The 27,232-nt window shown below is 40.4% G+C and overlaps 1 protein-coding gene across 6 annotated transcripts; it reads right to left on the bottom strand.

The window, feature by feature from the left end:
* Positions 1–8,182: 8,182 nt before the first annotated feature.
* On the bottom strand, positions 8,183–27,116 carry MAP9 (microtubule associated protein 9). 6 transcript variants are annotated; one of them, XR_004417950.2, is made up of 12 exons: positions 26,938–27,114; positions 25,979–26,099; positions 24,317–24,709; positions 22,348–22,544; positions 21,482–21,540; positions 20,854–21,019; positions 19,669–19,758; positions 18,931–19,008; positions 17,186–17,331; positions 16,337–16,469; positions 14,054–14,180; positions 9,626–9,712 (listed from the first exon to the last, which is right to left on the bottom strand). XR_004417950.2 is itself a non-coding variant. In XM_033060265.2 (11 exons), exons 1-11 carry the CDS (start codon positions 26,971–26,973, stop codon positions 9,590–9,592), a joined length of 1,542 nt encoding a protein of 513 aa, XP_032916156.1. In that variant the 5' UTR covers positions 26,974–27,111; the 3' UTR covers positions 8,183–9,589. The 6 variants fall into 6 exon arrangements, 5 of the variants coding, with proteins under 5 accessions (XP_032916156.1, XP_032916154.1, XP_042635207.1 ...); XM_033060265.2 differs by lacking the exon at positions 14,054–14,180 and having other exon boundaries at positions 8,183–9,712; positions 26,938–27,111; XM_033060263.2 differs by lacking the exon at positions 14,054–14,180 and having other exon boundaries at positions 8,183–9,712; positions 18,847–19,008; positions 26,938–27,111.
* Between the last annotated feature and the right edge of the window lie 116 nt (positions 27,117–27,232).

Here is a 27,232-nt window from a genome sequence, read left to right on the forward strand (position 1 = left end):
GCTTGGCCCGAGGGATTCGGTGGGGTGATACTAAGCATCAAGTGCCAGCTGGCTCACCAGGCCTTCTCAGCAGCTCCATACCTCCTTTTGAAGGCAGCTCCAGATCTCCCAAGTGCTGCTCTATAAATTACACATGGGCCTGGGTAACAACCCCTCCTCCCGCTTAAAGAAACACTTTCAACCAGCTTGGTCCTTGCTAGCATTTTAGCAAGGATACAAGGCACAGTAATACAAGAGATGAGTTATATTATACCACAAGGTTGCAGGAGTCAGTGCTTTGGACACACATCTAGAATATTTTCAGTGCAGTAATAAAAGATCTGTCTCTAGTTTCCCTACAGTTTTCAGCACGTTTCTTTGCTGTAAGACTACAGAAATACCTATTTTTTCAAATCAATATAAAGCATGAATGAAGAAAAATAAGCAGTTCCTGATGATCTGCACAAACTCAGTGACAAATATATGTGTGCACTTGTGCTCAAGAGAGATTAGATTTCCAAGGTCTACCCATACCAAAGCTCCTTTGGTAAAACATTCATGCCAACTTCTCTGTGTGTTACCGCTCTCAAGAACGAGAGCTGAATATAAGTGAGCAGGGTGTCCCGTGCGGGATCATGCTGGTGAAAGGAGACCCTCAGGGCAAAAAGTGATTCTCTGCTCCCCAGGTGCAGATGAGGCTGAGTGGGATCCCTCCTGGCTTCTCTCCCGGGGTGTGGTAATGCACCATCTCTGTCCTGTTGTTGCTACTGACATTTAATGCAGCCTCTTTCCTTAGCAGGCAAAGTGAATCTCAGCTGAAAATCAGCTTCCCAGCAGCATTTATCCCAGGTTGTAAGGCAGCAAAAATAACACATTTCCAAAGCTTTCTCACCTAGAAAAGTAAATTAAGCTATTTTGAGAGTTTCAGTCAAAACAGACGTTCTCTACCCATGCTTGAATATGGGATTTGGGTTTACTGAGCTGCCCAAATTGCTTTGTTCCTCACTATCTGAACACCAGCGGGCAGCAGAGCTTAGTCCTGTTTGAGCAGTCACCTGGGAGAGCTGCTGGCCCTATCTGCCCTGTCAGCCCTGGTCCCTGGTCACGCAAGGTTTTGTGTAATGGACCACGTGCCATACACTTGAAATATTTGTCATAATCATATTTACAAGAGGCTTGGCTCCCAGGAGGGACTGAAGGCCTGAATACCATACCAGAAGAGAAACAACATGTAGTGTAGTTTGTTGGGGCTTTTTTTTCCAATTGCATTCAAAAAATTTGGAGCCAGAAAAAAAATCTAGTTTGTTGGGGTCAGTGGCCACAAGAAATACTCAAACATGTCTGATGGGAGCCATTAAAAAAAGTAATTGAGCAGATGTAATGCTTATCAGCAGAAAGCCTCTCTGCTGGTAGCAGGCTCCACTAAGCCTGGTGCCACCTCTCCCTGCTGCAATATCGTTTGCTCTATCCCTATCCATCCCAGAGGTACAGCCACACCAGCAGCTGCAGCAGAGCAGAGTTATAAATGCGTGATGAATGCTTTTAAGGCTCCCCAGCAGGTGTGCAGCTTCTGAGTCTATGCTGTGATCTTACGTGAATGGTAGGCTATGGGAGGGACAAAAGGGCTATGGAGAGTGGGAGTGGGAGCAGGGAGTTTTAGGGAGCAGGGCCAGGCAGGCAGGAACACAGCCGGAACACAGCTGTGGCATGGCATCCAGCATCTTGAACTCCAAAAGCAGGCAGATGAAAGTGCCTACTCCACCTTGAACTTAAAGTCTATAGAAAAGGTGAAAAGGTAATGCTTTTTGCTAAAGCTTTTGCCTATGTGCAGCACTGAGGGCAGGTCAGGTGCTGATCACAGGAGGCACCTGGTGTCCATCCTACAATTGTGGTAAGGGATTGTGCTTGTTGGCTTCATGAATCACTGTCTGTAAAAGGTGGTGTGTTCTCATGTGTTTAGGTGGAGGGGAACTTCAGGCTATGGCTTCATGGCTATAGCTTGTTGCTTCTTCCCTTAAAACACTTTAATACATACTTTACTCAAACACAGAGTCAGATGGTTCAACAGTCTCCTCTACTCATGTCCAGGTACTTTCTATTTCTCAACTTTTCCCTCAACTCTCAATGTGTGTCTGTCTGGCCAGACACAGTGGCAACAGTCCATTGGAATGAACAATTTTGGGGTTTCTGTACTTGCGGTCTTTGAGGTTTGTCTCTAACTTCTTTACCATGAAAACTCCTATGAGCTGGTGTTGTGAGTCACAGTGGAGCACGACATTATGTCACCTTCATCTAGCCTGGTGGATCTGCAACACACCAAGTGCTAATGTTCAGGCACTGAATTTTCTCCTAAACATGTGTGATAGAGGCTGCTGGCAACACTACCAGAATTTGGGGCTTAGAACATCTTTCAAGGCACACTGGGACAGTTGCTGAGCTTTGTTCAATGCCTATATGCAGCTCTTCAATGTATTGCACTAGAATTATCTAAAATTTAAGTTCCCATTAACCTCAACAACCAAAAAGTATGTGTGATGGACGGAATCGGGGGGGGGTGACACAGTCTAACGTAGCAGAAGTGGAAGCCTTTATGACGACCTTTGCACAGCTAAAACTTTATAAGAAAAGCAGCAACATCTGCAGGGTACAATACAGATCTGGGAGTTAAGAATGCGTGTTTTCTGACCCCTGATTTGGTCATGAGTCAGGGTTCTAACACAGGGGATCAAGTCATACCTCTTCCCACGAGACACTGGGAGCATCTCTTTAATGATTACCCTGCCACACTAGCTGTGCGCTCTAATTTATTCCAGGTATGGCTGGACCCGAACACAAGTGAAATTTCTGGGAAGTTCAGATGCTTAGCACCTGAAAATCTTAATTTGCTTTAAAGAGGTAGAGTTCAGAATTTGTGGCAAAATAGATCTGTCCTTCAGCTACTAAGATTCTTAAATGAGACCAAAAGAGCAACCCTTGCTTTTTCCCTTAAATATTCTTTGTTTTGCAGTGCAATCTAGGCCTCATACAAAAGCCACAAATATGTGCTTATTCTTATCTGCCAATTTTGCTAAAGATGAGTAAGACTCACTTACTGCCCATTGAGTATTTTATTGTGGCAACATCTTAATCATTTTTTAAAGCAATTATCTATTTAAACTGATGAAATCAGAGCCTTGACTATAATACATTCTGCTCTTAGTAAATCCTCTTCTAGCATGTGTGAGCAGAAGCTTGTTCATGGCATTTTCCCAAACACTATCAGGTCAGAGCAGGGACATACAACTATGAAAGACTGAAATCTGTTCAAAACCCCACTGGCCATTCTTGTCCTTGCTCTGTTTTACCCATCAGTGGTGAGACAACAAAAGAGCTTGGGATGTCATTGCAACCCTGTGGCATGGCCCCACAAACCTGACGGATTTTTGGCACACACCTAATGGCAAAGATATGCAGAAAATGGCAGCTGGGAACGAGGTGGAATCCAGTGCAGAGGCTCTGAGACTGGACTGCAGGACTTCCTTTCCTGGTGGCAGTAGTTTTGAGTGCTACAGTCTTGCTAGTTTAATTTTATTAAGCAACTTAGTTTTGCATCCATTCCTATTTCATAACTGTACTTCTACATCAACCTCTGACTGGGAGCAACAATTTTATATAGATAAAAAACCCTCTTTCCCTTATGAGTGCTCTAACTGCTCCACAGGATTATTTAAAAAAAACATCTGTGTGAGAAACTGTGAAAGTGAATCACAAAGAGAAGAGTGTAAAGGATATTTGAGTTGCAAATCAGTAGAAAGTCTTTGTGAAACACTTAATGTGCATTAGCTATACCGAGTCTTCAGCCATTAATCCTGTTTGCTTCCTCCTGTAATTGTCCTGATTTATTTGCACATAACCTCTCTGTCTAGTGATAATTCATGATCCAAACCCTTGAATATTGGGGGTCATTATCAAGAGCCCTTGCTTTGGATAGGTTACAAATACATAGCCATTTGCAAAGAATATTTCTCCAGTGCAGCATTTCTACATTTTATTGATTCACATGAGGAATAGAAACTTTAAAGAGAACGCCAGTTTTGTTCCAGTGAAATTTAACAGCTTGCACTACCATCTGTTTAAGGGAAAATAAGAATCAAGCTGATGTTAGGGTTAAATGCCATAATAATTCTTTAAATTGTACTGCAATATGGATGGCAGATTCATCCTTTGAGCAGACTAATCTCTTTTGGAGGTGCTGTATGACAGCAAGAATGGACAGATTATTTGGTCTCTTAAGCAGGAAAGACAGGAAATTTGGTACATGAGAAGAAAGGAAGTCAGAGAGAGGATGCTTAACCACATAGTCAGCAGAAGAATGGGAAAATTAGCACATTGGTTTTCCTGCTGAAGGCAAGAGAGCAAGCAAGGACTGTAGCTGGTGGACTGTGAAACCAAACTGTCAGGAGCTGTTGACACAATTGTACTACAGCTGCTGTTCAGCAAGTGATGCTGCCTTCCTCATTCTCTTTGTGCTTTTGACTAAATCTCTTCGCATGTTTTCTGGGATGGGGAGCCTTTACATTTGCTTGTGCAGTATCATGTTCATAACCACTAATGTTTCTACAAATGATAAATTTAATAACGACAGTACCATTTGCTTTTATTTTCTCACTGCTATTCATTTTGCTTACTGATTTTTTGCAATATAAATCTTTCTGACTTTCATTTCAACCAAGAACATAGTCCAGCAGTCAGACTCAGTGCTAAATCACCTCTGCATATCTCATTATACTTTAGTATTAGAAGTGCTAAGAAGCATAGAGGAATTCAGGATAGGTAAGAAATTTTTTTCCCAAAGTGTCATTTATTTGCAATGATTCTCCAGATGCTTCTCCAAGAAAGTGAAATAGGAGATAGCTAAAATATTTTCCCTTTCTCTTAGTTTTTTTCCTGTTGTTTTTCCTTCACTGTTTGGTTCGAAATCAGCATATGGGAATGGGTGCTGAATGTATTACAATATGTTAAAAGGTGCAAAGAAAAATAAAAGTTAGCCACGGTATTGCTAATACAGTGCTCCACCTGGGCATTATAACAGTTAAATGCTGAAAGTATCTGGTAGTATCCTTCTATCATTTGCTGTCATCAAGGACCAGACAAGTCAGTTTATAATTAATGAACATTAATATATATTAATTTTGTATTTCTATTAATGAAAAATGATTAACATATAATGGGAGTTCTTGCTGCTTCCTTAGAATGAAAAATTACATGAAAAAACTTTCAATTGTTCTAGTCTGAAGTTATGCAAATGAAAGCATCACAGAGAAAGAGAATTTATAAAGGAAATAGTAGTAAAAGAGAAAAATATCCTGCATTACTAAAGACTTTTAGTAGAACTTTTCCTCTGAGTGTAGGTCCTAAAATTATGTGCTATGTTGAAAATAGTTCAACTGCCTGAATGCAATCTGCTAATAAGAGTAGACTTCTCCATGCTCTAGGTTGAAATAATCAGGTAAGAATGTTGAAATTACTTTATTACCCATTAAGGGAAAATCAAACTAATAAATATTGTTAAAATTTCAGAAATTGTTCTTTAAAAGCCAGCAGGTCAGTAGAAATCTGAAGGTGGAAGTGCTGATGCCCTAAGAGGTGCTTGGGACTTGACCTTAGCTAATGGATGGTTACAAGGATGAACTAGTCTGGGTTGTGAAAGCTGATGACCTCCTGGCTGCCCTTAGTCAGAGAATGTGAAACTTATAATCATGTAAGAAGCAGTAAAGGAAATAGAACCACAACCTTGGCTTGAGGAGGGAATATGATGGCATTTTAGGGATCCATTTTGCAGGATCTCACAGGAGGTTACCCTGGGAAGTAAAAAGAGCCGGAAGTGCTAGCTGATCTTCATTGACATTCCCATCAAAGAACAAGAAAAGTCCATTCTGACATGTATGTAGTCAAGCAAGTGGGACAGGTAGCCAGTGGGCAGAACAGGCTCTTCTGCTGTAGTTCAGAGAGTAGGCAAGCACAGAAATGGTGGAGAGTACTTGCATGATGGAGTAAAACAGAGACATTACATTCACTAAAACATGGAAACATTTACTAAAACCAAAGCTCAACTTAAGTTAAAGGTCATATGGGACTCAAAGGGCAACACAAGGTGCTTCTGGAAGTACATGGGCAGAAAGAAACATGGGATCCTGATCCTGCTCCTCAGGGTGCCAGGTGACTTAGTGACACAGGACATGGAAAAACCTGCTTCATGTCCTTTTTATTTTTTTTTTTTTTTTTTTTTACTAATGAGGTCTAGCCTCAGACGCTGAGGCACTGAAGAGAAAGACAGAACACTTCAGGGGAGCACTTCAGTTACTTGGACACAATTAAATCCATGGAGTCAAGCAGGGTATTTCCCAGAAAGTCGAGAAGGGGATGGTGGGATGAGAAGGGGATGGTGGGATGAGAAGGGGATTTATGGTCAACAAAGGCAAAGTAAGTCCTGCATCTGGGGCCAAATTATCTCATGTCAACATTATAGCCTGAGTCCCAGGTCAAAAGGCAGCTTTGCAGTAAAGTATCCAGGCGTGCCAGAGGAGAAGCAGCAGAGCATAAGGCAGCCTTGGACTCTCACAGCAGAAAATGCTAATGGCATTGTTGCATTGTGGACTGTATTAGTAAGAGTGTGCTCAGCAGGTTGATGGAAGGGATTGTTCTGTTTAGCATGTGTGACACTGCAGGTAGGAGCGAGACAGCATCTGGAGCATCATGTTCAGTTTTGGGCTCATGTCTTAGGTTGCAATACAAGATGTAACCAAAAAGTACAGTAATTTCATGAGTATAAGGTGCATCAGAGTATAAGGCGCACTTCTGGGTGTCGGCAAATTTCCGAACTTTGTCCATATACAAGGTGCTCCGGGGTATAAGGCACACTTCCAGGTTCAGACCAAAATTTTAGTCAAAAGGGTGCGCCTTTATAGGCGTGAAATTACTGTATTTATTCTATCACCATCTGTTAAAAACAGATAGACATTTCTTATCTCTTCCATGACCAATCCCTCATAACTCCATGGAATATTCTCTGTTAATGCGCCAGCTGTAAAAAATGGGTGACCTATCCTTTGTACAGTGAGGTATCTTCTGTAAATGGGGCATTAAGTCTCACTGCAAGACTGATAAAATTACATCATCCCATCGTGAGCTGCTCCATCCAGAGCATATAGATCTGAAATTTCGATCAGAGCAGTCTTTTCCCACTAGATTCCCAGACGAAGACTAGCCCATCACTAGACCTTCAGAGGAAAACTACACCCTTTTACAGAATCATTGCTTCAACAGAACCACATCTGTCATTTCAGGAGGACTGCAGCCACCATTTAATTGGACTGCTACCAACACCCTGACAGGGTGTCAGATTGTATTCTGACCCTGTCAGTGTTTTGGGGGTTTTTTTGTATTACTGTATTTTTTCCTAGTAAAGAACTGTTATTCCCATTCCCATATCTTTTCCTAAAAGCCCCTTAATTTCACATTTACAATAATTCAGAGGGAGAGTGTTTATATTTTCCATTTCAAAAGAGGCTCCTGCCTTCCTTGGCAAACATCTTTCTTTTCAAACCAAGACAGCTGCCCAGTGCAAGAAAGATACGGACAAACTGGAGTAAGTCCAGGTTTTGACGTGCAGCCAAGGCTACCATCAGTGTTCACAGCCCAGAAAAGTTTATCCCTTTGAGTCAAGTAACTCAGTTAAACACATAATTAACCAAGTGAAACACAGCAGTCCATGATATATAGACCAGGTAAGATGATCTCATATTTTGTGAATATAAAAGAAAAAAAAGATACAGTGGAAAACAGCATACAATTTTTCTCGACTCGAAGCAGACAATGACTTATCATCAGCCTGTACCTTTAGGGCACCAACGGAGCAACTTAATGCCTAAACTGAATACTTTGGAAAAATATTAGAGATACTAACCATCTTCTAGGTTACAGTTTAGAAACTATGTTCCTTAAAAGAATGTCTGTATTGGTGTGTCAGCAAGTGTCAGGAGCTGGAGGAAACAGATGGAATGCTGTAGAAACTTGCCTTCAGTGCAATACAGTTCCCTATCTACTTGTCATGTTAACAATGATGAAAGAATAGCTGGTGCTTAGAGACACTGCCTAGTTAATTTCCATTTATTAAAGCTTATTTAAAGATCTGCATCTTAAAATATAATGAAAACATTAAGGCTATTGTATTAAGATATACTTTATTAAATACAAAATATTTTCCCTCTGTCATCAATAAACATATAGATAGCATCTATACAGATATATGTATTTTCTTATACATTAATGTACATATGTTTATATTGTTTTAATTCTTCTATGACATTTGTTTTATGCTGTAACATGTAACAATTTTTACAATATAACATTAAATAAAGCTCCCCAAATTTTATTCTAAAAGTTAAACATATCAGCTGTTTTCCCTTGTCTATAGACTTCAGCATATTTTCCTAATTGAGAAGTTGTAAATTTGTGAGCTACTCCTCATTCCTCTGAAAGATGTCACCAACATCTTCTCCTATCTTCTGTCAAAACTTCTATCCAGTTATATAGAAAGGTTTTAAGTCAGTAAGGATGCAGCATTCAATTTAGGAAAACACCTGAACACTCTTTTTGATTTCTCCCACTAATTCTACCACACTTTTCATTTCCATCCCTCAAGTACAACCTGGACGATACCTTTCTCACAGGCTGCCTTGTCTCAGACTCTCCAGGTCTGTTGTACAATAAACTCTGATGCCTGCTATGAATTTCATCCTCCTGTGATACTACAGTTGGAGGAGTTTCTTAACAGACTAAAACCAAATTCAAGGCTCCAAGTGCTAAAAACCCAGAAAACCAATGATGCACACCATCACCTCAATCTGAAGGCCTGAAGTAATTTAGTCTTTTCTCATAAAACTGGAATGTGCCTCTTCTGAATTAGCAATTCTGTTGCATTCTGCCACAGCTGCAGTCCCTCATCTCTCCTGCTGCTAGTTGTAATTTTACTCTACCTCTTAGGTGGGCCACTGAAGCTGCTCCAGCTGGGCATCTTTTCAGCTTCTTCGAAGTTTCTGCTGACAGTAGATTCTTTCTCTTTTCTCCACTACTCCTGGAAAACATGCCTGGCCTGCCATAAACCAGAGCCAGACTCAGAGCTTATGAAAGCCTTTACCTTTTGTCATCTACCACCACAAGACAGCCAACATCTCCTTGCCCATTATCCTTACCCCATAGCCTCCTCATATCATTTCCTCAAGAATTAATTCCTCAAGAGTGTGGTCTAATAACCTAAAAAGAACCATTCTGCTAATTATTGGGTGAAAAAAAAAGCCAGAGTCCAGCTTTATGTATCCTGGATCACCAAAAAGGTGGGACATAACATGGAAATTAGCAAAATTAATTTAAATATGAAATTTGAAAAACTATTACATTTTCTAAAGCAATGCAAATGCGTAACAGGTTTACTAAAACTGCAGAGATAAAATAAACTAAAAGAAAGAATGTAACACATATAATGCATTCAGAAAATGAGCAGATAACAAGAGTTACTGGCTACTGACAGAACTTTGTAGACTATCTGTTCTTCTGGAAGACAATAATCTACTCAGTAACTACTAGAATATGTGACTTTGCCAGGTGGCCTCCAGGGAGGACTCATTTCATTCCCATAGACGGCCTGCAACTTCTTTTGGTTCTTCTCAAGCTGTTTTCTCCTAATTTTGTTTTCCTGAGAATAGAAAGATGTGTGAAAAAAGGCGCAAAGTAAAACCACCCACCCGCCCCCAACAACAATTCTACTAACAGAAAAGTTACAATTATTGTTATGCCTTTCTTGTGTAAAATGAAAAGTAAACATGCAATGGAAAATTGCCTTTTGGAGTTTGGCACATCCCTTTTAGAGGTTCAGTCCCAGACACAAGAGTGTGTCATTTACAACTACAGTGACTTTCTCAAGGATGGGCTGGGTTTGTCTACTGTTTAAACAAAAAACCCAACAGAAGACCTGCTGGATTAGGAACTGTATCGGTCTTGTATGTAATTAGTCTTGTATTAATTACTTCTTGTCTTTAAGAGGACACCTAAATCACAATGCAAAATATGTTGTTCTCATATAATGAGAACGTTAATGTATTATTATAACTTTCTGTACTTGTTATCACACTTGCCATGTACCAGAACAAACTGCTAATTAAACAATTTCATTTTAAACAAAGTTCTATCTAACTTATGTTATAAGCACTTGAAGGTTGTAATTCTATTTTCTATTGTTTCAAACAGCAATGGGGCAATTAGGATGATGAGGGATAAGCAAAATACTTGCAACATGTTTTGTGTCTCATTAACTAATGATTTTCAAGAGACTTGTCATTCAGAAATTAAGTTGCAATTATTTATTTTTGAATTTCTAATCAGTTCTATTCTACTTAAAACATTATTCTTTGCAAAGATGACTGCCATTTCACCCTCAAGAGAACCAGCACCTAAAGGTGCATCCACATTAGCAGTATAGTACACCGGCGAGCTCTCTATGGGTGCAAGCTTTCCTTGCAGGTTTGTGGTGCATACAGGTGTGCATTTCTTACTGATTTAAAAGCAGTTTTTCTCTTGGTGGAACCAAGGTTGACCATATAAACCAGAGCATAATTTACAGTGCCCTCCGTGATGGGTGGGTAAGAGGTCCTTGAGCATCTGGCTTTCTCACACATAAACAGTACATTCATTCCTAAGATCAACAACTGGCAAACATATAGTAGTAAAGATGCAATGTGGATATGCCCACTTAAAAACATCATCAGCTGTGCCACATCCAGCCTTAGTTCCTTCATTGTTTGCAGCCCATCAGCCAGTATTTTGGAGCACCCAAAGAAGCTCTGTATTTTCACATGTATGAACTGCACTGCAGTGAAAGTACTCCTCCTTGAGGACAGCTGTAAGATAGCCAGTACTCTCATATAACCCATGATCCTAGTCCTCTGATGGACACCGTATATCCACAAATTCCCAAGATGCTGGCAGTGTTGGCCTGTTACTCATACGTGAGCAGGGAAATAGCGAGGTAACTGGCTGAGGGAACAGAGTGGAAAATGGGTGTGGGAGCATTACTGTAAAAAAGGGAGCTTGAGTGAAGCTTTCTCCTGTTTTACACATATATAGCAGTCAAACTACTAATATGTCCAAAATTTGTAAAAAGCAAAGCAACACACTGAAATATCAGCCCTAGCATTACGATTTTAATCTGTGCCCTTCAGCTCTTTGTCAATATAAATCTGAAGATCCAATCCAGTTAGGAACACCTGGTCTGGCTAAACAAACACACAATAATTTCATGCCATTACTGGTAAGGCTGATTAAAAGCAGGCAAGGTCTGCACAGAAAAGGAATGCTCATAATAGTCTAATAAAAAATATTATCTTTCTGTAAAAACTGTATCTTTCAAGATCACATGGAGTAATTGAGGCAAACTAGGCTTGCAGCACTGTGACATTCTGACTCTTTTCATCCTTCACTTTTGTCTTCTTTCTCCTTCCACAGAGGTTTCATCAGATGAATGCAACTAGTGGTTTTGGGTCTTTAGAACAAATTCAAGATACTCTAAAATTCTTGAGGGGAACTGTTTTGAACCCTATAAGGAAAGTAGTCTACATTATCACTGATATATGATCTATGCTCCTGTATCTATAATCATAGAATCATATTGCACAAAGATATATATACCATCAGGACAGGGAAGTGAAAACTCATTAAAAATAAGACTTATTGCAGCAGTATTGCAAGCATTAGAAAAATTGTGTGCTACAAAGGAATGTGCATATTTAATATTTATCAAGCACTCTCTACCGAATACATGTTGCACAACAGACTCAAGTATGAAAAACCGCAAGCAAAAATAAAGCATACACCCACCTAGGAAAGAAATGAAAGTTGTTTTGGATTTTTTAACTGTACTACAGTTTTGAATGTCTAAGTTTGAAGATGCAGCTTTCATTAATGAATCCCAGTGGCAAGGAAAGGGTCTTGAGTTAATTTAACTGTTTATTAAAAGATTAAATTCAAAGTGATGATCTGCTGGCCTCCTCTCTGTCTTCAACACACACTAAGTTTTTATGTTCTTGTTGTAACTATATGGCAAATTCTCACAATACGTAACTGATATAAATATTCCATAGAGTAATAAAGAATATGTTATTTGCACTAATTGAAGAAAAGTAACAAAAACAGTGAAAAATTAAATCAATAACAGTAGCTTGTCTTACACTCGATCAACTCAACTGTATGGCTTGATTTCTGTGTAAGTTTCCTACTTAATAGCCTAGTAAGATGAATACATTTTTCACTTATCAAATTCTAGGAAGAGTACATTCTTTAGCAGTATGGCTGCCACAAAGAAATTGAATTTTAGATAAAACAGAAGACTGACAACATTTAAGATGAGTAACAATAGCAGCCTTATTTCTAACCTATTGCAATGACAGGCCATGAAAACTGCAATATAGAAAGTACAGTAATTTCATGAATACAAGCCGCACTGTTTTGACCAAAATTTTGCTCCCATACCGGGAATGCGGCTAATATTCAGGTGCGGCCAATATGTGAATAATTTTCTGACATTTCAACCCTGGGAGTGCAAACCAAGTCAGTGCAAACTGCAAAGTCGAGCTCCTGCCAGTAAAACCCTGCATTTACGCAGTTGTTACAAATTGATTACTGTTGTGCGGCGAGTGGAGTTGCTCTGTGCAGGAAGCACAGGGGGTGGGGAAGGCGGGGCAGTTCCCTCCTGCTGGCCCCGCGGCTCTGGGGGAAGCAGGGGCTCTCTCCTGCTGGCCCCGTGGCTCGGAGGAGGCAGGGGCTCTCTCCTGCTGGCCCCGCGGCTCAGGGGAAGGCGGGCAGCTCTTTCCTGCTGGCCCCGTGGTTCGGGGGAAGGCGGGCAGCTCTCTCCTGCTGGCCCCGTGGCTCAGAGGAGGCAGGGGCTCTCTCCTGCTTGGCCCCACGGCTCGGGGGAAGGTGGGGCAGCTCTCTCCACTTGGCCCCGCGGCTTGGGGGGCTCCCGTCCCCGCATGCTGCCGCCGCAGGAGCCGGGCGGCTCCATCCCCGGCTCCCATCGCCGCCGCGGGTGCTGGCGGGTTCTGTGCCCCCCCGCCGCCACGGGGCAGCGCCGGGCCAGGGTGACCGAGCCCAGCGGTGGTGGCGGCCGGCCCCCAGCATCCCCGCCAAGCGGCAGCGCTGAGCTGGGCCACTCAGCCCTGTCGGCAGCCTTGAGCCCTCATGGCCTGAGCCGAGCCGAGTCAGTAAACCCCGCCCTGCCGCGGTTCGGTTACTATTTGCCAACTTTGTTGCACGCGGGTCCTCGTTGCGAACACAGAGTGGCTTATACTCGGGTGTGGCTTATTTATGGACAAAAAACAAAATGTTTGCCAACACCCAGCGATGCGGCTTATACTCAGTGCGGTTTGTATTCATGAATTTACTGTATTTTCAAAGAGAACTTATTAAACTATATGAAATTAATAACCCACTTCAGCTATTTCTAACCCAGAAAAGCAATAAATCCATGGGACTTATCCAGTACATCCTTTATTGATGTTTTTAAATAGCTTTACAGTGCCAAAAAATAGACATTGCACATGCTCAAATTCAAGGCAAAATGTCAGACTTCTAAGGCTTTCAACATTACTATCCTGGTCTTTGAGAACTATTTGAGACCAGTCCTACTTCTCAGCAACTCATGGTAGGTTAATGCTTATCACAGAAAATGGACAACATAACTTGTCTAGAGATGATACTTCTATCCACAGTAAAGAGGTATCAAGACTAGTATCTCAGAAATAATGGAAACTAAACTGATCAGTCATTATAAATTTTCTATGCGATTCTTGTCCACATTCCATTCCTCAATAGGTGCATGTCAATGACAAGTGTCAGACACTGGTATTATGCAGCAAGTAAAACGTTATCATTTATCAAGCTAGATTGGTTTGAAGAGTTCTTGGTGAGTAGTAAGAAGCAAATGACAGGAAAGAAACAAAATAATCAAAAGCTTGAATTTCTAGGCAATAGTAAAGCATCTCACCTCAAGATTATCCTTTTTATGTCAGTATTTTACAAGCGTTAATAGCCTTTTCCAGGGCATTTATTTCCAGGCTTAAAAAGTAATCTTCTCTATGTACTTATGCTATCAAACATTCACATAATGGCCTCTAAAAGCAGAAGTAACAGAATTTCCATTACAATAAAAGTGAATGGTTCTTCGATTTTAGAAGAACTACAATGAGATTTATATGTCTGTTTTATCCATGCATTATGGTTAACACCTGTTTTAGGAAAGCTGAGGATGAATTTAAACATTTATTTCTGTTGAAAGTTAATGAAAGCATATTAGAATACTTCCCACTATATCACTACTATTTTATTTCCCTTAAAAAAATCTGTTAGTTGAAAGAATACTTTTAAAAGGCTTCCAAATAGTGCCCTCAGATCAGATGCCTATCTACGTGCAGGCAGATGTCATCTAGTTTTCTTGGTAATATGATGACAACTTAACAGTGTCAAGTTCTCTACTGCAGTTCACTAATAGTCTGTATTTTTTCTGTAACTGTACAAAGTGAGGCAATATTCTGTGTTAAATACCAAAAATTGTGGCAAACCCATTTGCCAATATGCTCTCTCAAATACAGGTGTGTAAGTTGCAAAAAGAGTGCACAAATTCTGAAAGTAAAAATGTGAAGACTGGGCATGAGACACATTAGTCAACACACATTAGTCAACACTTGCACACAGACACTGAAAATGGGATAATTTTAGAGGTATCTCTGCCAATCAGTTCAGTACTTACCTCATCCTATACTTGCTTATTTCTCATGTAGGCACATATATATCCAGTTAGATCTAGTCATTCCTCCAACTACTATAATTTTTATTAGCAATTCCACTGAAATGATGACCTCAAGAATTTACAGACAATTTGAACGGGGGAGCCTGTCCTAGGACTCATCTTTCACTCTCTAAAAAAAGGGGCAATTTTTTTACCTTCATACAGAGTCCAGGACAGCAAGGAAGTCAAATGTATAATGAGAAGTAACACCCTTGCTTTGGTACAACTAAACTAATTAGGACACTCAGTAAGCAGAGCATACCAAGGCAGTGCATTAGGTACTGCTCAAAGCATAGTACTCCCTACCATGGCAGTTGGCGATATTGACCAAGCAAGAAATAAGCTAAGATCAGACATTAATCATGTGCTAAATTAAGCTGAAAATCTCTTGACAGTGGGGACCAGTAAAAAAACCTTCTTATCAATGATTACAGAAATGAGAGGTATTTCAATCAGGGACCAGGTCAAACATCTTAAAAAAATCTAAACCTAAGACTAAAAAAGTTCAGAAACAGAGAGAAGCTAAAACATGTAGGCTCCTGCTGTTTTGTGCAACTGCTCTCTAAACCTGTCTCAGACCTGTACAGTTGCCTGACTCTGCCTCTCCCTCCTGAAAAAAAAAAAAAACAACCTAAAAATTAAGCTATTGACAGTATAGAGGAAATACTGTAAGGACCTTAATCCAGCTGGGTTGCAAGATCCCATTCTTAAAAATGGCAACAGAGACCATATGTACAAAACATGAGAGAGATAACAGAAGAAACACTTTCTAACTAAAAGCCTTGACAATCAATTTGAAGAAAGACTGTGTCACAGGGTGGGGAATTAAAACAGGTTCTTCTTTAACTGGCAAGTCATATACCTTTAAGAAAGCAACATGTTAAGAATATTAGTGAGCTGTCTTCTAGTTTGTCTTTCTGCAGCAAGGAAAAGAACCTGCTTTATTACTGGGACTAGAGTACTGGCTTAATTTACTGCTTTACAACTGTGAGAAAAATGTAATTGGGAGCATCAGAGTTCCACCCATTCTCGCAAATGGAAATCATCTTGAACCTCATTACAAGTGCTTTTATCACTTGTAAGTCTCCATTTTCAGCACTTCCTTGAATGTACACACACTGACTTTTGCAGCTGTGACAATGTTTGGCTTTGCGGGTTTTGTGCTCTTGCTAATTGGCCCTTCAGAGGTGGTTGCTCCTGATATGGAATGGCAAAAAATGAAGACTAACAGAAATAGAAAAGTCTATGGCATGATGGTAGGGAGAATGTATTTTCCATGTATGCCAGATATCAAGTGCACCGTGCATTTTGTTCACAAATTCTGGGGGACAAGAAATGTAATGCTGCCACTGTCTGGCCTCTCTCGTAACAGCGCAACACCCCATGAGTATTACAATACTCAAGTGCTCACACTCATTATTACATTAAATACTTAGCTTTTGACAAAATGCAAAAAATAAAAAAAAACTCAACCAAACATACCAGCCATCTTTCATATTCCTCCATAGCCTTTTCACTTCTTTCTTCCTTCTTTGCCTGTTGCATTTCTCGCTTTCTTTTTTCTATGAGTTTTTCTACTTTCTTCTTCTTTATATATTCTTCCTTCTTTTCATTCCTGCATAATGAGACGGAAGAGCAAGAAGTCATCATGCACAGACTAAACAGACCAATCAGGTAAATTTAATAAAAAAATATATTTTATACTTTTAATTAAAAGATTGAGAATATGTATTTAAAATCTTTCATGTCCATTTTTATACATCACTAAGGTACAAATGAATCTACTACTGTATCTATTATGGCATCACTTTTCTGTACTTTGTTCTCCCTTATTTAGTATCATTTAAAAAAAATAATCTGAACTTCTGTAGGTAACTCTAAGTTGTGCATTGCCTGAAGACTCTTGGCTTGTAAAACTAATATAGAATATCTCCAGCAGATACACCTCATTTCCTTCTTCCTACATCTGCATTCCTACATTGTATTCCACAAAACTTTAAAGATTTACCTTCCTTCCTATGGCTTAGTAATGAAGCATGAAAATAACCACATAAGACACAATACCACTTCAAGAATTTCCTCATTTGCAGTATCTCTGCCTGGGCTTAGCTAATATCCTCTTGGGGAGGAAAGCAACTAAATTAATAAACTGAAGGGAGCTACACAGCTTGATTTTACTGTTAGACTTTGTCTTCATTGGGAATGAAGAGTCTCTCCCAAGCATTCCATTATCTTCCAATTACAAGTACATCAAGCATTCACAGAAGACCTATTACATCTATAAGCAAGGATTTTGGAATGTATGCCATAGCAAACATAGTGGAGAAGTACCATTTTTCAACTGCTGATACACTGACCCTCCTCTTCTCTGCAACTAGGTCCTCTTCTATCTTCTTCCTCACTCTTTCAGACTGTTTTTCCTTCCTGCTTTGCTCTCTTAAATATTCCACTTTTCTTTCTTTCCATTTTTTGAATGCCTAAAGACAATCACAAATCCATGAGAAATCTTACCTCTCACCTTTCCATCAATACTCCACTAGTCTACTCTGCATTATTTTTTGTAGAGTACATTCTAATTTTAGAATATTAGAATATTTGCTTGTAGAATGGCTCAGAAGTGGGTATCACTGTACGTAAAAACAATCTTATTTTGCCAGTAGCTAATAGTTAATTGTCAATGTATTTGTATGAAGTTTATTTTATAATCAGTTAATTGACTCCAAATTTAAAAGCCTGTTTGCCTGTAAGTGTAAACATTACATATTTCTGACAGAACCAAATCTAATACAAGCTTCCTTCAAAAACAAAGCATGTCTAGATTTAAGATTCTAGTTACAGTAATTTCACGACCATAAGGCGCACCGGACTATAAGGCGCACCCCCCGGGAGCCGGCACATTTTGCAACTTTGTAGATCAGATAAGGCGCACCGGTCTATAAGGTGCACCGTTTTTTTTTTTGCAGCGAGGCTCCGCCCCCAGCTCCTCCAGCGCGCTTGCTGGCCGAGGCCCCGCCTCAATCCGGCAGCCATTGGCTCCTGGGTCTGCCTGTACCCGGCAGGGCCGGGCTATGCCCACCGCCACTCCGTGCAGCAACCCCAGGGCCCCACTGTTCTGGGAGTTCCCTGGCACTCTGGGTGACCCAATGCCGGCAGGCTTGCCCCGTGCCGCCGTTGCCCTGATTCCAGCTGCTTGCCCCCTCCCCGCGCGGCAGCCGCTCCGATTCCGGCGGCTTTCGCCCCCCCCGCGCGGCGGCCGCTGTGATTCCGGCGGCTTTCGCCCCCCCCGCGCGGCAGCCGCTGTGATTCCGGCGGCTTTCGCCCCCCCCCACACAGCGGCCGCTGTGATTCCGGCGGCTTTCGCCCCCCCCCACACAGCGGCCGCTGTGATTCCGGCGGCTTTCGCCCCTTCCCGCGCGGCAGCCGATCCGATTCCTGCGGCTTTCACCCCACCCGCACGGGGGCCGTCCCGATGTCGGCGGGCCGGCCCCGCGCGGGGGAAGCCCCGATGCCGGCGGACACGCCCCGTGCGGGGGAGGCCCCGATGCCGGCGGACCCGCCCCGCGCGGGGGAGGCCCCGATGCCGGCGGACCCGCCCCGCGCGGGGGAGGCCCCGATGTCGGCGGGCCGGCCCCGCGCGGGGGAGGCCCCGATGCCGGCGGACCCGCCCCGTGCGGGGGAGGCCCCGATGCCGGCGGACCCGCCCCGCGCGGGGGAGGCCCCGATGCCGGCGGGCCCGCCCAGCGCGGGGGAGGCCCTGATGCCGGCAGGCTCGCACTTCCGGGGTGGCAAATGTCGCAACTTTGTAGATCAGATAAGGCGCACCGGACTATAAGGCGCACTTCCGGGTTTAGGGAAAAATTTTAGTCATAAGGGTGCGCCTTATAGTCGTGAAATTACTGTAATTTCCATCTCCTTCTGGATTAATCAAAATTATTTTTTATCATCTCCTGGACCATGTTCAAATACACATTTATGTACATATTTCACATCACCACTTGTGCTGCTTCTGCTTTTTCCTTATTCTGTTCTGCTGGTTTGTTTTCCTCAAGTTCCTCAAGTTTTTTTTTTCCACTTAACTTCTTTGCTTCTTGCTCTTTCTTTTTTTTCCAGGCTTCATAACATGCAATTGATTCTTCTCTTTTAAGCGCTTCTTTCTAGATTGGAAATGAAAGTCTACATTTAAAATAATTTCAGTATAAAATTCTAAATGAAATAGTATGCTTTAAACTTATTTCTAAATGGAGCAATAAGGAAACAGACATTGATTTGCTGACAACATTGCAAGTATTACAATGGTTTTTTTTCTATGCTCATTTTTAAATTAAATGAATGAGACTAACTGCTCCTGCAAAATATGTGTAGAAGGACATGAAATGCATGTTAAGTGGTTAGAAGTGAAACATATTAAATACTTCAAAGCCAAATCAAAGAATGTGAATGATACTACCCACGACAGAGTCCTCTCTAGGTAAGCATCTCTTGAGGCAGGGAGTGAAAGCCTCATGTTCTCATACACAAAACAAAACTTAGCACCTAAAAGTTGCGCATCCCAAGGTCTTTGTAAACTAACTTTAAAATTAATCTAGGAAGCACATTTTTAACACACCTAATGTAAATGTGTAGGGAAGCATTGGACAGACACTGTTTACCACAACCCTAACAAACAGGACATACCATTTATTGTTTCACATCACCTCATGCTATTTGGAGAAAACCAGATACCTTACAACAGCAGGGCGATGCACTTAGGCAGGAAGCACACTTCAAAGAATCATACTTTGTCAACTTATTTTTAAACAACAATATAAACAAACCTTTTCAGCATTGTTCCTTAGAATTTCAGCTTTCTCCTTTTCACTTCTCTTTAGTTCTAGTAGAAGGAACTTTTTCTTTTCCAACCAGTTCTGTAAGAATCACTAAAACATTTTTAAACTCCTTTTAAGGTATAAGTGAAGAGTAGCATCAATATAACGACCACCAAAATTACTCTTAGTTCTTCCATGTGCTAATTAAATGAGCATTCCATGTGGAAAAATAAGCTGTCACCACACAATTATCATAATCAAAAAAATCTAAGGTTCTAAAATCACAGCTACAAAATGTAAAAAAGTTTAAAAGTGCTTTAAAAGGCATCTCCCTAGAAACACCAACAAAAATGTAAGTATTAATCAAAATTAAATAGAAGAATGAAATAAAGATTCTTATCACTTGGCACATAGGAATATTATTTACATTTGTTGTCTCTCTTGAAAAATACCTATAATTAAAGAGAATAAAATCATACTGGGAAAAGTGAAACTTCAGGTAACCATAAAAAGTCATGAGCCATCTGCAGAGTCAGGCTTATGGTATATGGTATATATGGTACGGCGGTCAAAGATAAAAGTGTCCTAAGTGAAGACTACTCTAAACTGTGGAAACAATATAAATATGAATTTTGAGGACCTAAAACTTGTTTTAGGACTATAACCAGTATTATAAACACATACCAATATGAACAGTGCCTGTTAATGAATGTTATGAACAGTTAATGAGAGTTGTTCTCAAATAGATTAGCAAAAATCTGTTGAAACCCAGAAAATAATTGTTGTGAAATTCTACAAGAAATTTACATAGATTATTCTCTGGACAGAGTACATGATTTTTTATCTCTTTTCTTGAATGTTACTTGAATAGAATGTATCAGGAAAAAAAACAAACTGTAAGTATACACTTATGCTAAGGATGAGGTAGAAATAACTGAAAGCATGTACCTGAAATAGTGTGACACAATAAATGATGAACCACATAAAAACACTATGTCCCTTTCATTGAGCTTTTCGTTCATAATAGGAGGAAAAGGTACAGCCGACAGAATAAAAGGATTACTACACCCATAAGCCAATGAAAGGAATATAGTAAAAAATACTGATTTCAAGAAAATATGAGGTGTTGACCCCTGTATCAAGATCTTTATATGCACAATTTTGTTTGTTGACTTGTTCACATTTAAAATCTACCTGAAAAACAGCTGCCCTTAAATTATCTACTTTGTTGAATTCTGGACTTTTCTTCTGCATGCATTTATCTTCCAACACCTTTAATGATCCCAGATAGTGAGATGAAACAGGTGAAGTTGATGGAACAGCTTTCCCCTTTCTCTTTAAATGCACAGAAGTTGTAGATCTAGGAAAATATCAGGATGAAAACACATTATTTATCTTTCAATTTATTGTAGATCATACCAAGTTGTGTTCCTCTTATTTCAGTGCATACCAAAAGTTACTGTGATTCTTTTTTTACATGCACATGAATGGGGACTGGGGAAAGGAAAAGGAGAAAGAACTTACCTCTTGTAAGTTTACAAACTACTCACACTTTCATCTAAAAAACAGCTTAGAGTCTGTAAAGACTCCAGTAATACACAGACACTGGCAAAAGATTTGGGAGTCTGACCTAACTGACCTAACATAAACCTGAGCAAGGGTCATAACAACATGCCACATGCACTAAACTGTTTTCCACAGATGGTCAGAGGTTGTCAGCAGCAAAGACAATGCTGACAGAAAATGAGAGGGGAGCTGCATTGATGGGGCAGTTACAGGCATCTTAAGTGGCTCAAACCAATACCTGCCGTTCTTCTCTTACCTGTCAGATAAAGAAGCCTTTGGGTTTTGTAGAACTCTTTCCTTTGTTTCACTTAGTTTCTAAAAAACACAGAAGGAAAAGTAAATTATAGAGTTTCTTAAGCAACAGATCAGGATGAAACAAGTTTTTACAAGTTTACAAGATAATTGTACTCATGAGTCCCTTCCAAGTCAAGATATTCCATGGTCTCATGATGTTATAAAACCAAGCAAGAAAGACACCTTAATAATGAGAAGGTATAGTACAGGGTAAGAAAGTAATGAGAGAAAAAAACAAAACAAAAAAAGCCCCCAAACCAACCAATCAACCAACCAAACTTTCAGAATGCCTGGATGATTTTGGAATGGCAGCTAGGAATGTTTATTTGTATTACGTAAAAATACAGTCAATAGTTTAGAAATAATAAAAAGCAAAAAGAACACAGCTGGTTTATTCAATAAACATTCTTTTAAGTCTTTTGAATACTTAACTTTAATAATTACATGTACCTACATATTTTCTCTTTAGGATACAGCATAGAGTGCTTTGCATCTTTTCCATCCTCTGCCAACACACAGGGCTCACTGCATTCAGCTATCCTCACAACAAAGATACGACATTTTCACTTTGATAAGGGTACTTTCTTAAGGCTGGAAAACGCATTTCACTACCTTTATTTGACATGAATAATTTGTGGAAGAGGTATTCCTTATATCTTTCACAAAGCTATACAGAATTTATAAGAGCCTTGGCTCTAGAAACCAGATATAAATTATCAGCTTTCCAGTGTTCTGCACACTTAAGATACAAACAGGAACTTTAGAAAACTCTCCATTGTGCTTCTAGGACATTGTTTCAAACAATGGTAAACTGTATACGTGCAATACCTTGACAGAGTTCTTGGATGTGTTCTTTGCTTCCCCATGCTCAGATAGTTCATTCACTGACACCTCCTGCATTGTATCAGTTATTATTTGCCCTTTTGTTATTTTCAGCATTCCATCTGAACCGTCAACAGAAAGGGATTTCCTAACATTCTCCTCCAGTTTCAAGTCATTAGTGCTGACAGTCTTCTGATCTGGATCTAAAGGGAGAAAAAAGATTGAGAGGACACATTAATAAGAACTTAATTGTTTTTGAGTATTGTTTTTTCTGTACAAAATGTATTTCTAGAAAAACCATCTATGAAAGTTGTTACTAAATTTTATATAGTATAATGTATTTTCTGTATGCCTGCTGCTAAGAAGCATATACTAATAAGAACAGTGTTCACTTGTATTTTCATGTAAAACTGGAGTAGCAACTGAAGCTTGAATTAATGTTAGAGAATGTGAGAGCAAGACAAAGGCAAAATTTTCCATCTGCCTGACATGGCTCCGGTGCAGAAACCAAAAGCAAGAGTCATAGCAGTCACAGCAAGAGCTCTTCTGACATCTTGCAAACTTTTAATGAAGTATGCAAGTTAACACTTTGCATAACAAATACTGCTTTCATTGTGTGGTGTTCTTCAGAGGTGTGAGACACAGGAGTCAATAACTGAAAAATTCCACAGTGGGGATTTAAAGAAAACATCACCTCAATCTGAATGCATGCCTAAGTGGTGAAACTGTTATTTATGAAACATATTATTAGCAAGAATTAAAAAACATTTAAATCAGATTTCAAATGCCAGTAACACAGAGATCTGAATTTGTAAAACAATTCAGACAGAAGTCAAAAAATGCCCAAGTAAAACCAAATTAGGTTTTCCACAAATTTTTGATAGAATTCTTTACAAAAATAGAATTTTTGGATGACAAATTTACTCCAAATTACCTGAAGAAAAGAACATTAATGCCCATAATCTAAGAATTTTACCCTGAATTTACAGTGATGAAAGAAAGTTCAAAGCGACAAGAATTCTGAATTTATTGAATTTTAACCAATACTGCACTGTGTCACTGCACTATTTTGATTTGCATGAAGAAAAGGAGTAGTTCAATTTCTCTTCTGCCAGTCAAACTACACAGGCACACCAGCCAGGAAAGAGAGGTGTCTGCACATTCAAAGCTGCATTTTGGTGCCATCATGTGGAAAGGAAAAATGAAACTGATACCATTAATCATGCTCTACCAATTGCAAAGTTGTAATCTTCTGTCACAGCTAATGACTAGTCATAAACTTATCTCAACATTAAACAGGACAAATTCCTCTCGTATTAGGAATTAGATAAAAAAATATGAAGCCTATTGGCACATAGAGTCAATTAACAGAATTCCAAACTCTGCTTTATGTATTAAAAAAATTAGCTATTCCTGAAACATTCAAGTTTAGGGGGTTTATGTATTTGACTATACATCCAAAGTGTGTCAGTATGCTCAAAGTAAAAGATCATTTGAAGTCTTAACTTTGAAATGAGACACCTACCATTCATAAATGTTTTGGCTACAGCTCGTTTTCTGACATTCTGTTACATTACAGCTTCACCTGGTCATAGAAAAGTAGTTTCATGATTTTTCCTTTAAAGGGTGCATGGATGCTGTAGACACTATGTGAATACAGCTTTCTGTGCCATGCACACACTGAGAAGGCATCTTGGCAGCCCCCTCATGCCTTCCATGTACATACACTGATGGAGAGCTGGACTTCAGGGACCTAAACAGCTGTTTTTCATATTCTGAAAGGAAAAGGCAAACAGGAACCTCCTTCTCTTGGCCCACACTAGTTCAGTTTACCCTCTGGCAGAGTTGTGTATCTTTAGAAGCTTTGTCTGCAAGCCAAAGCAGATGATGGTTAACACAGAAAACAACCCAAATTAAAACACTTTAAAATACTGTAACATGGCAAAACAGCAACAACATTAAACTTTCTTTTCACCTGATGCTGAAGCATTTCCTTTTTTGCACATCTGAGGCTTTGCTTTTGATTGGTTTTCCTCTTGGTTTCTTTTTTTATTAGGTTCATTAATAGGCAAGTCATCACTTTCACTATTATCACACAGTAGTTCTTCATTATTTTTTCTGTCATTATCCTCATTTTGACCTTCCAAACATCCTTCTTTGCCATCTTTTCTGTTATTCTGTATGTTTGCACCTTCTAAAGCTATTATTTGCTGAAGCTTCTTTTCATGAAAGGATAAATTCAAGTAATCAGCAGCTTCATTTTCCAAACCTTTTTGTAAAGCATTATCATTCAAGAGAGGACTCCCAGCAACAGATCTCTCACTGCTTGCAGAACCTGAATTACTTTCAGTAAGTTCTTTCCTGATATCTGCAAAGAGTACGTTACCAACTTGAATTTTATACAAGTGGACAAAAATGCAACACAGAACTTGTATCTTCTATAACTTAACACTGTTTTTCATACAACACCTTCCGAACTAATTTCTGAGCATTTATCTTTCTAATCTCTGAAAAGCACCAAACTACAGTCTTATTCTACTTCCTTTCCTGTCATTTATTTTCATGGACTCAATCCAAAGAGAAACATTCACTCATTAATTCTTTTCTGCAACACAATTTAAAGCCCTTCTATAAAACGGTGTGTCAATGTCACAGGAAGTGAAAGCAAGTCATCAAACAACAAAGCTAGGCATGTTTGGTATTAGAACCCATCCTTTCCTCCCTTCACTTCTGCCCCATTTAAGTCTTACTAGAAGATACTCTACAGAAGATACTTCAAAGGAGGTATCTTCTACAATGCTAAGGTTCATATGTTTAACAAAAATATTTTTCTTCCTCTAGCCTGTTATTGCTAACTGACCTAATTTCAGAGTTCAAATGCTTGAGCAAGGTGACAAAAGAATGTTGTGCTAGTAGAGTAATGCATCTACTGCTGGAGATCTTTTTTTTCTAAATCTTGTCAGCAAAGGGTAATCAAAGCATCTCACAAACCATTAAAATATGTTTCAGGTGAGAATGAAAAACAGGCCACAGAGGAAGGCCTTTCAAAAATACATGATCATATTTACCATTCCTATTTTCCTTAACATTTAGTTCATACCAGCAGGAAAAAAGTAATTTGGCCAATCTTGTAAGACTAAGCATAAATATTAGGAAACATCAAATGCATCCTGCTCCAAGAAAAAGAGCCAGATGAACCTTATTTCTGGTTTACATATTCTGCCAGGGAAGTGTGTCCTGCAGTGTGTCCTGCAGCCCTTATTCACTGATTGTCCAAACTGGGAAACCAGTAAGAAAAAAACCAGTGCCTTTCTCTCTGTCCAAGTCCACTTTTATTTACAGTACTGTGCATTACTGTCTCATCCAGGTGTCAAGTAAACAAGATGGCTAAGGAGGAGGACTGGGCACCACAATGGTAGGAACCAGTACAGACTGTGTGTGGTCTAGCAGGCTGGCACCTCCACTGATTTTATTGGGAATTCTGCTGCTAACATGGCAGAGGAAGACTCAGTGCTTTAGAAGTCGCTAAAATATGAAATCTTGGAACACTAAATCATATTGACACATAAAGATTGTCTGGGATCTAGTAATTAGCTAAGAAAGGAAGAACAAAAGGAAAAATACAATTTCGTTTTACCATTAAACCTGCCATCTTCATCACTTTCAAAGTAATCTGAATATTCACCTCTTTCCTTGCTGGTTGCATAATCAGAAGTTGCTTTCTGCAGTTCATCCTGAAATGGCTTCACAAATAACTTCTACAAAAAAGGGAGCATTCACTTGTTCAAGTTCAGCACAAATTCTCCCCTCCCACACATACATAAGTAAGACTGAGCAACACAGATAAGCCCATTTAATTGACAATTATTCTGAAGCATAGTACATCCATTATATCTCTATTCCCCTAACATATCTGCATCAAAAAAAGTCCCCAAATCTCCATTTATATATTTCTATTTCTTCTTCATAAGAAAAAAAGTATCTTGTAAATCCCTTTTCCATTTTTGGGTACTCAGGATGTATCAACATGTGACACTTTTGTATGTTTTCATCGGCAAGAGCACAGAGGAGGGTCTGTGAGAACAGGTAAGCAGCAGGACAGGTGCTTGAAGCAGGTGGCAGGTCCAAACCAGTGACAAACTTCGCATATTTTTGACTCTCTGCAGCAGGCTATCATGAACACAATACATTTACGCGATTCTGAAGGGCACTGCCTTAATTATAGATTGTAAACCCATGAAGAAATGCACCAATATCTCCAGATTCCAGACCCTAGCCCACAAACCACGAGGAGCCACGGCTCGTCACGGGCCTTGGGCGCCTCTCGAGGCACCTGCTGATGGCTGGGCTGCTGCTTCCCTCGGCTGTCAGGGACGGGGCAGCCGGGCTGCTCCCAGCCTGTGTACGGGGAGCAGCTCCTGGTGTCCTCACCAAGGGCAACCTCTTGCCTGCTTCCATTTCGAAAGCAACGCGGGGTTTTGTGGGTGTGCTGCCTGTAACAGCGAATTACGTATTCCCAATGGCAGGAACCTGCTCGCAGGCCCCGTTCCCCAGCGTCGGCTTTACCCTGCCCCTGCCCCAGCCGCCGCCGCTCACCTGCAACCCGCAGCCGGCGGTGCCTCCCCTCAACATGGCGGAGGTGCCTTGCTGCCCGCGCTCGCTGCCGAGTCCTCCGAGAGTCCTGGCAAAGAGCCTAGGGAAAAATCCTGGGCAGAGAACCCCAGGAAAGAGACCCGGGCCGGGCCCGGCCGCGCCGCGCCCCACCCGATTCCGCCCGTCTCCCGGCAACGGCCGCTCCGGCGATCGCCTTCATTAGTCGGGAATGGCCTCTTATCGCCGCAGCGCCACTTCCTCAGCCGGGCCAAAGCCGCGCTACCGGGATTTATTATCG

The sequence above is a fragment of the Catharus ustulatus genome, chromosome 5 (assembly GCF_009819885.2).
Source record: "Catharus ustulatus isolate bCatUst1 chromosome 5, bCatUst1.pri.v2, whole genome shotgun sequence".
Classification (NCBI taxonomy): Eukaryota; Metazoa; Chordata; class Aves; order Passeriformes; family Turdidae; genus Catharus; species Catharus ustulatus.

Bases quoted from the DNA above. Each gene is read 5' to 3' on its own strand.
- MAP9 (XM_033060263.2), bottom strand. From the start codon at position 26,973: ATGTTGAGGGGAGGCACCGCCGGCTGCGGGTTGCAG. The intron at 21,020-21,481 runs GTAAGAGAAGAA...ATATTTTCCTAG, and splicing joins AAGGCTTCTTTATCTGACAG to ATCTACAACTTCTGTGCATT. The intron at 19,759-20,853 runs GTAGATTTTAAA...TGATTCTTACAG, and splicing joins TAAGGGCAGCTGTTTTTCAG to AACTGGTTGGAAAAGAAAAA.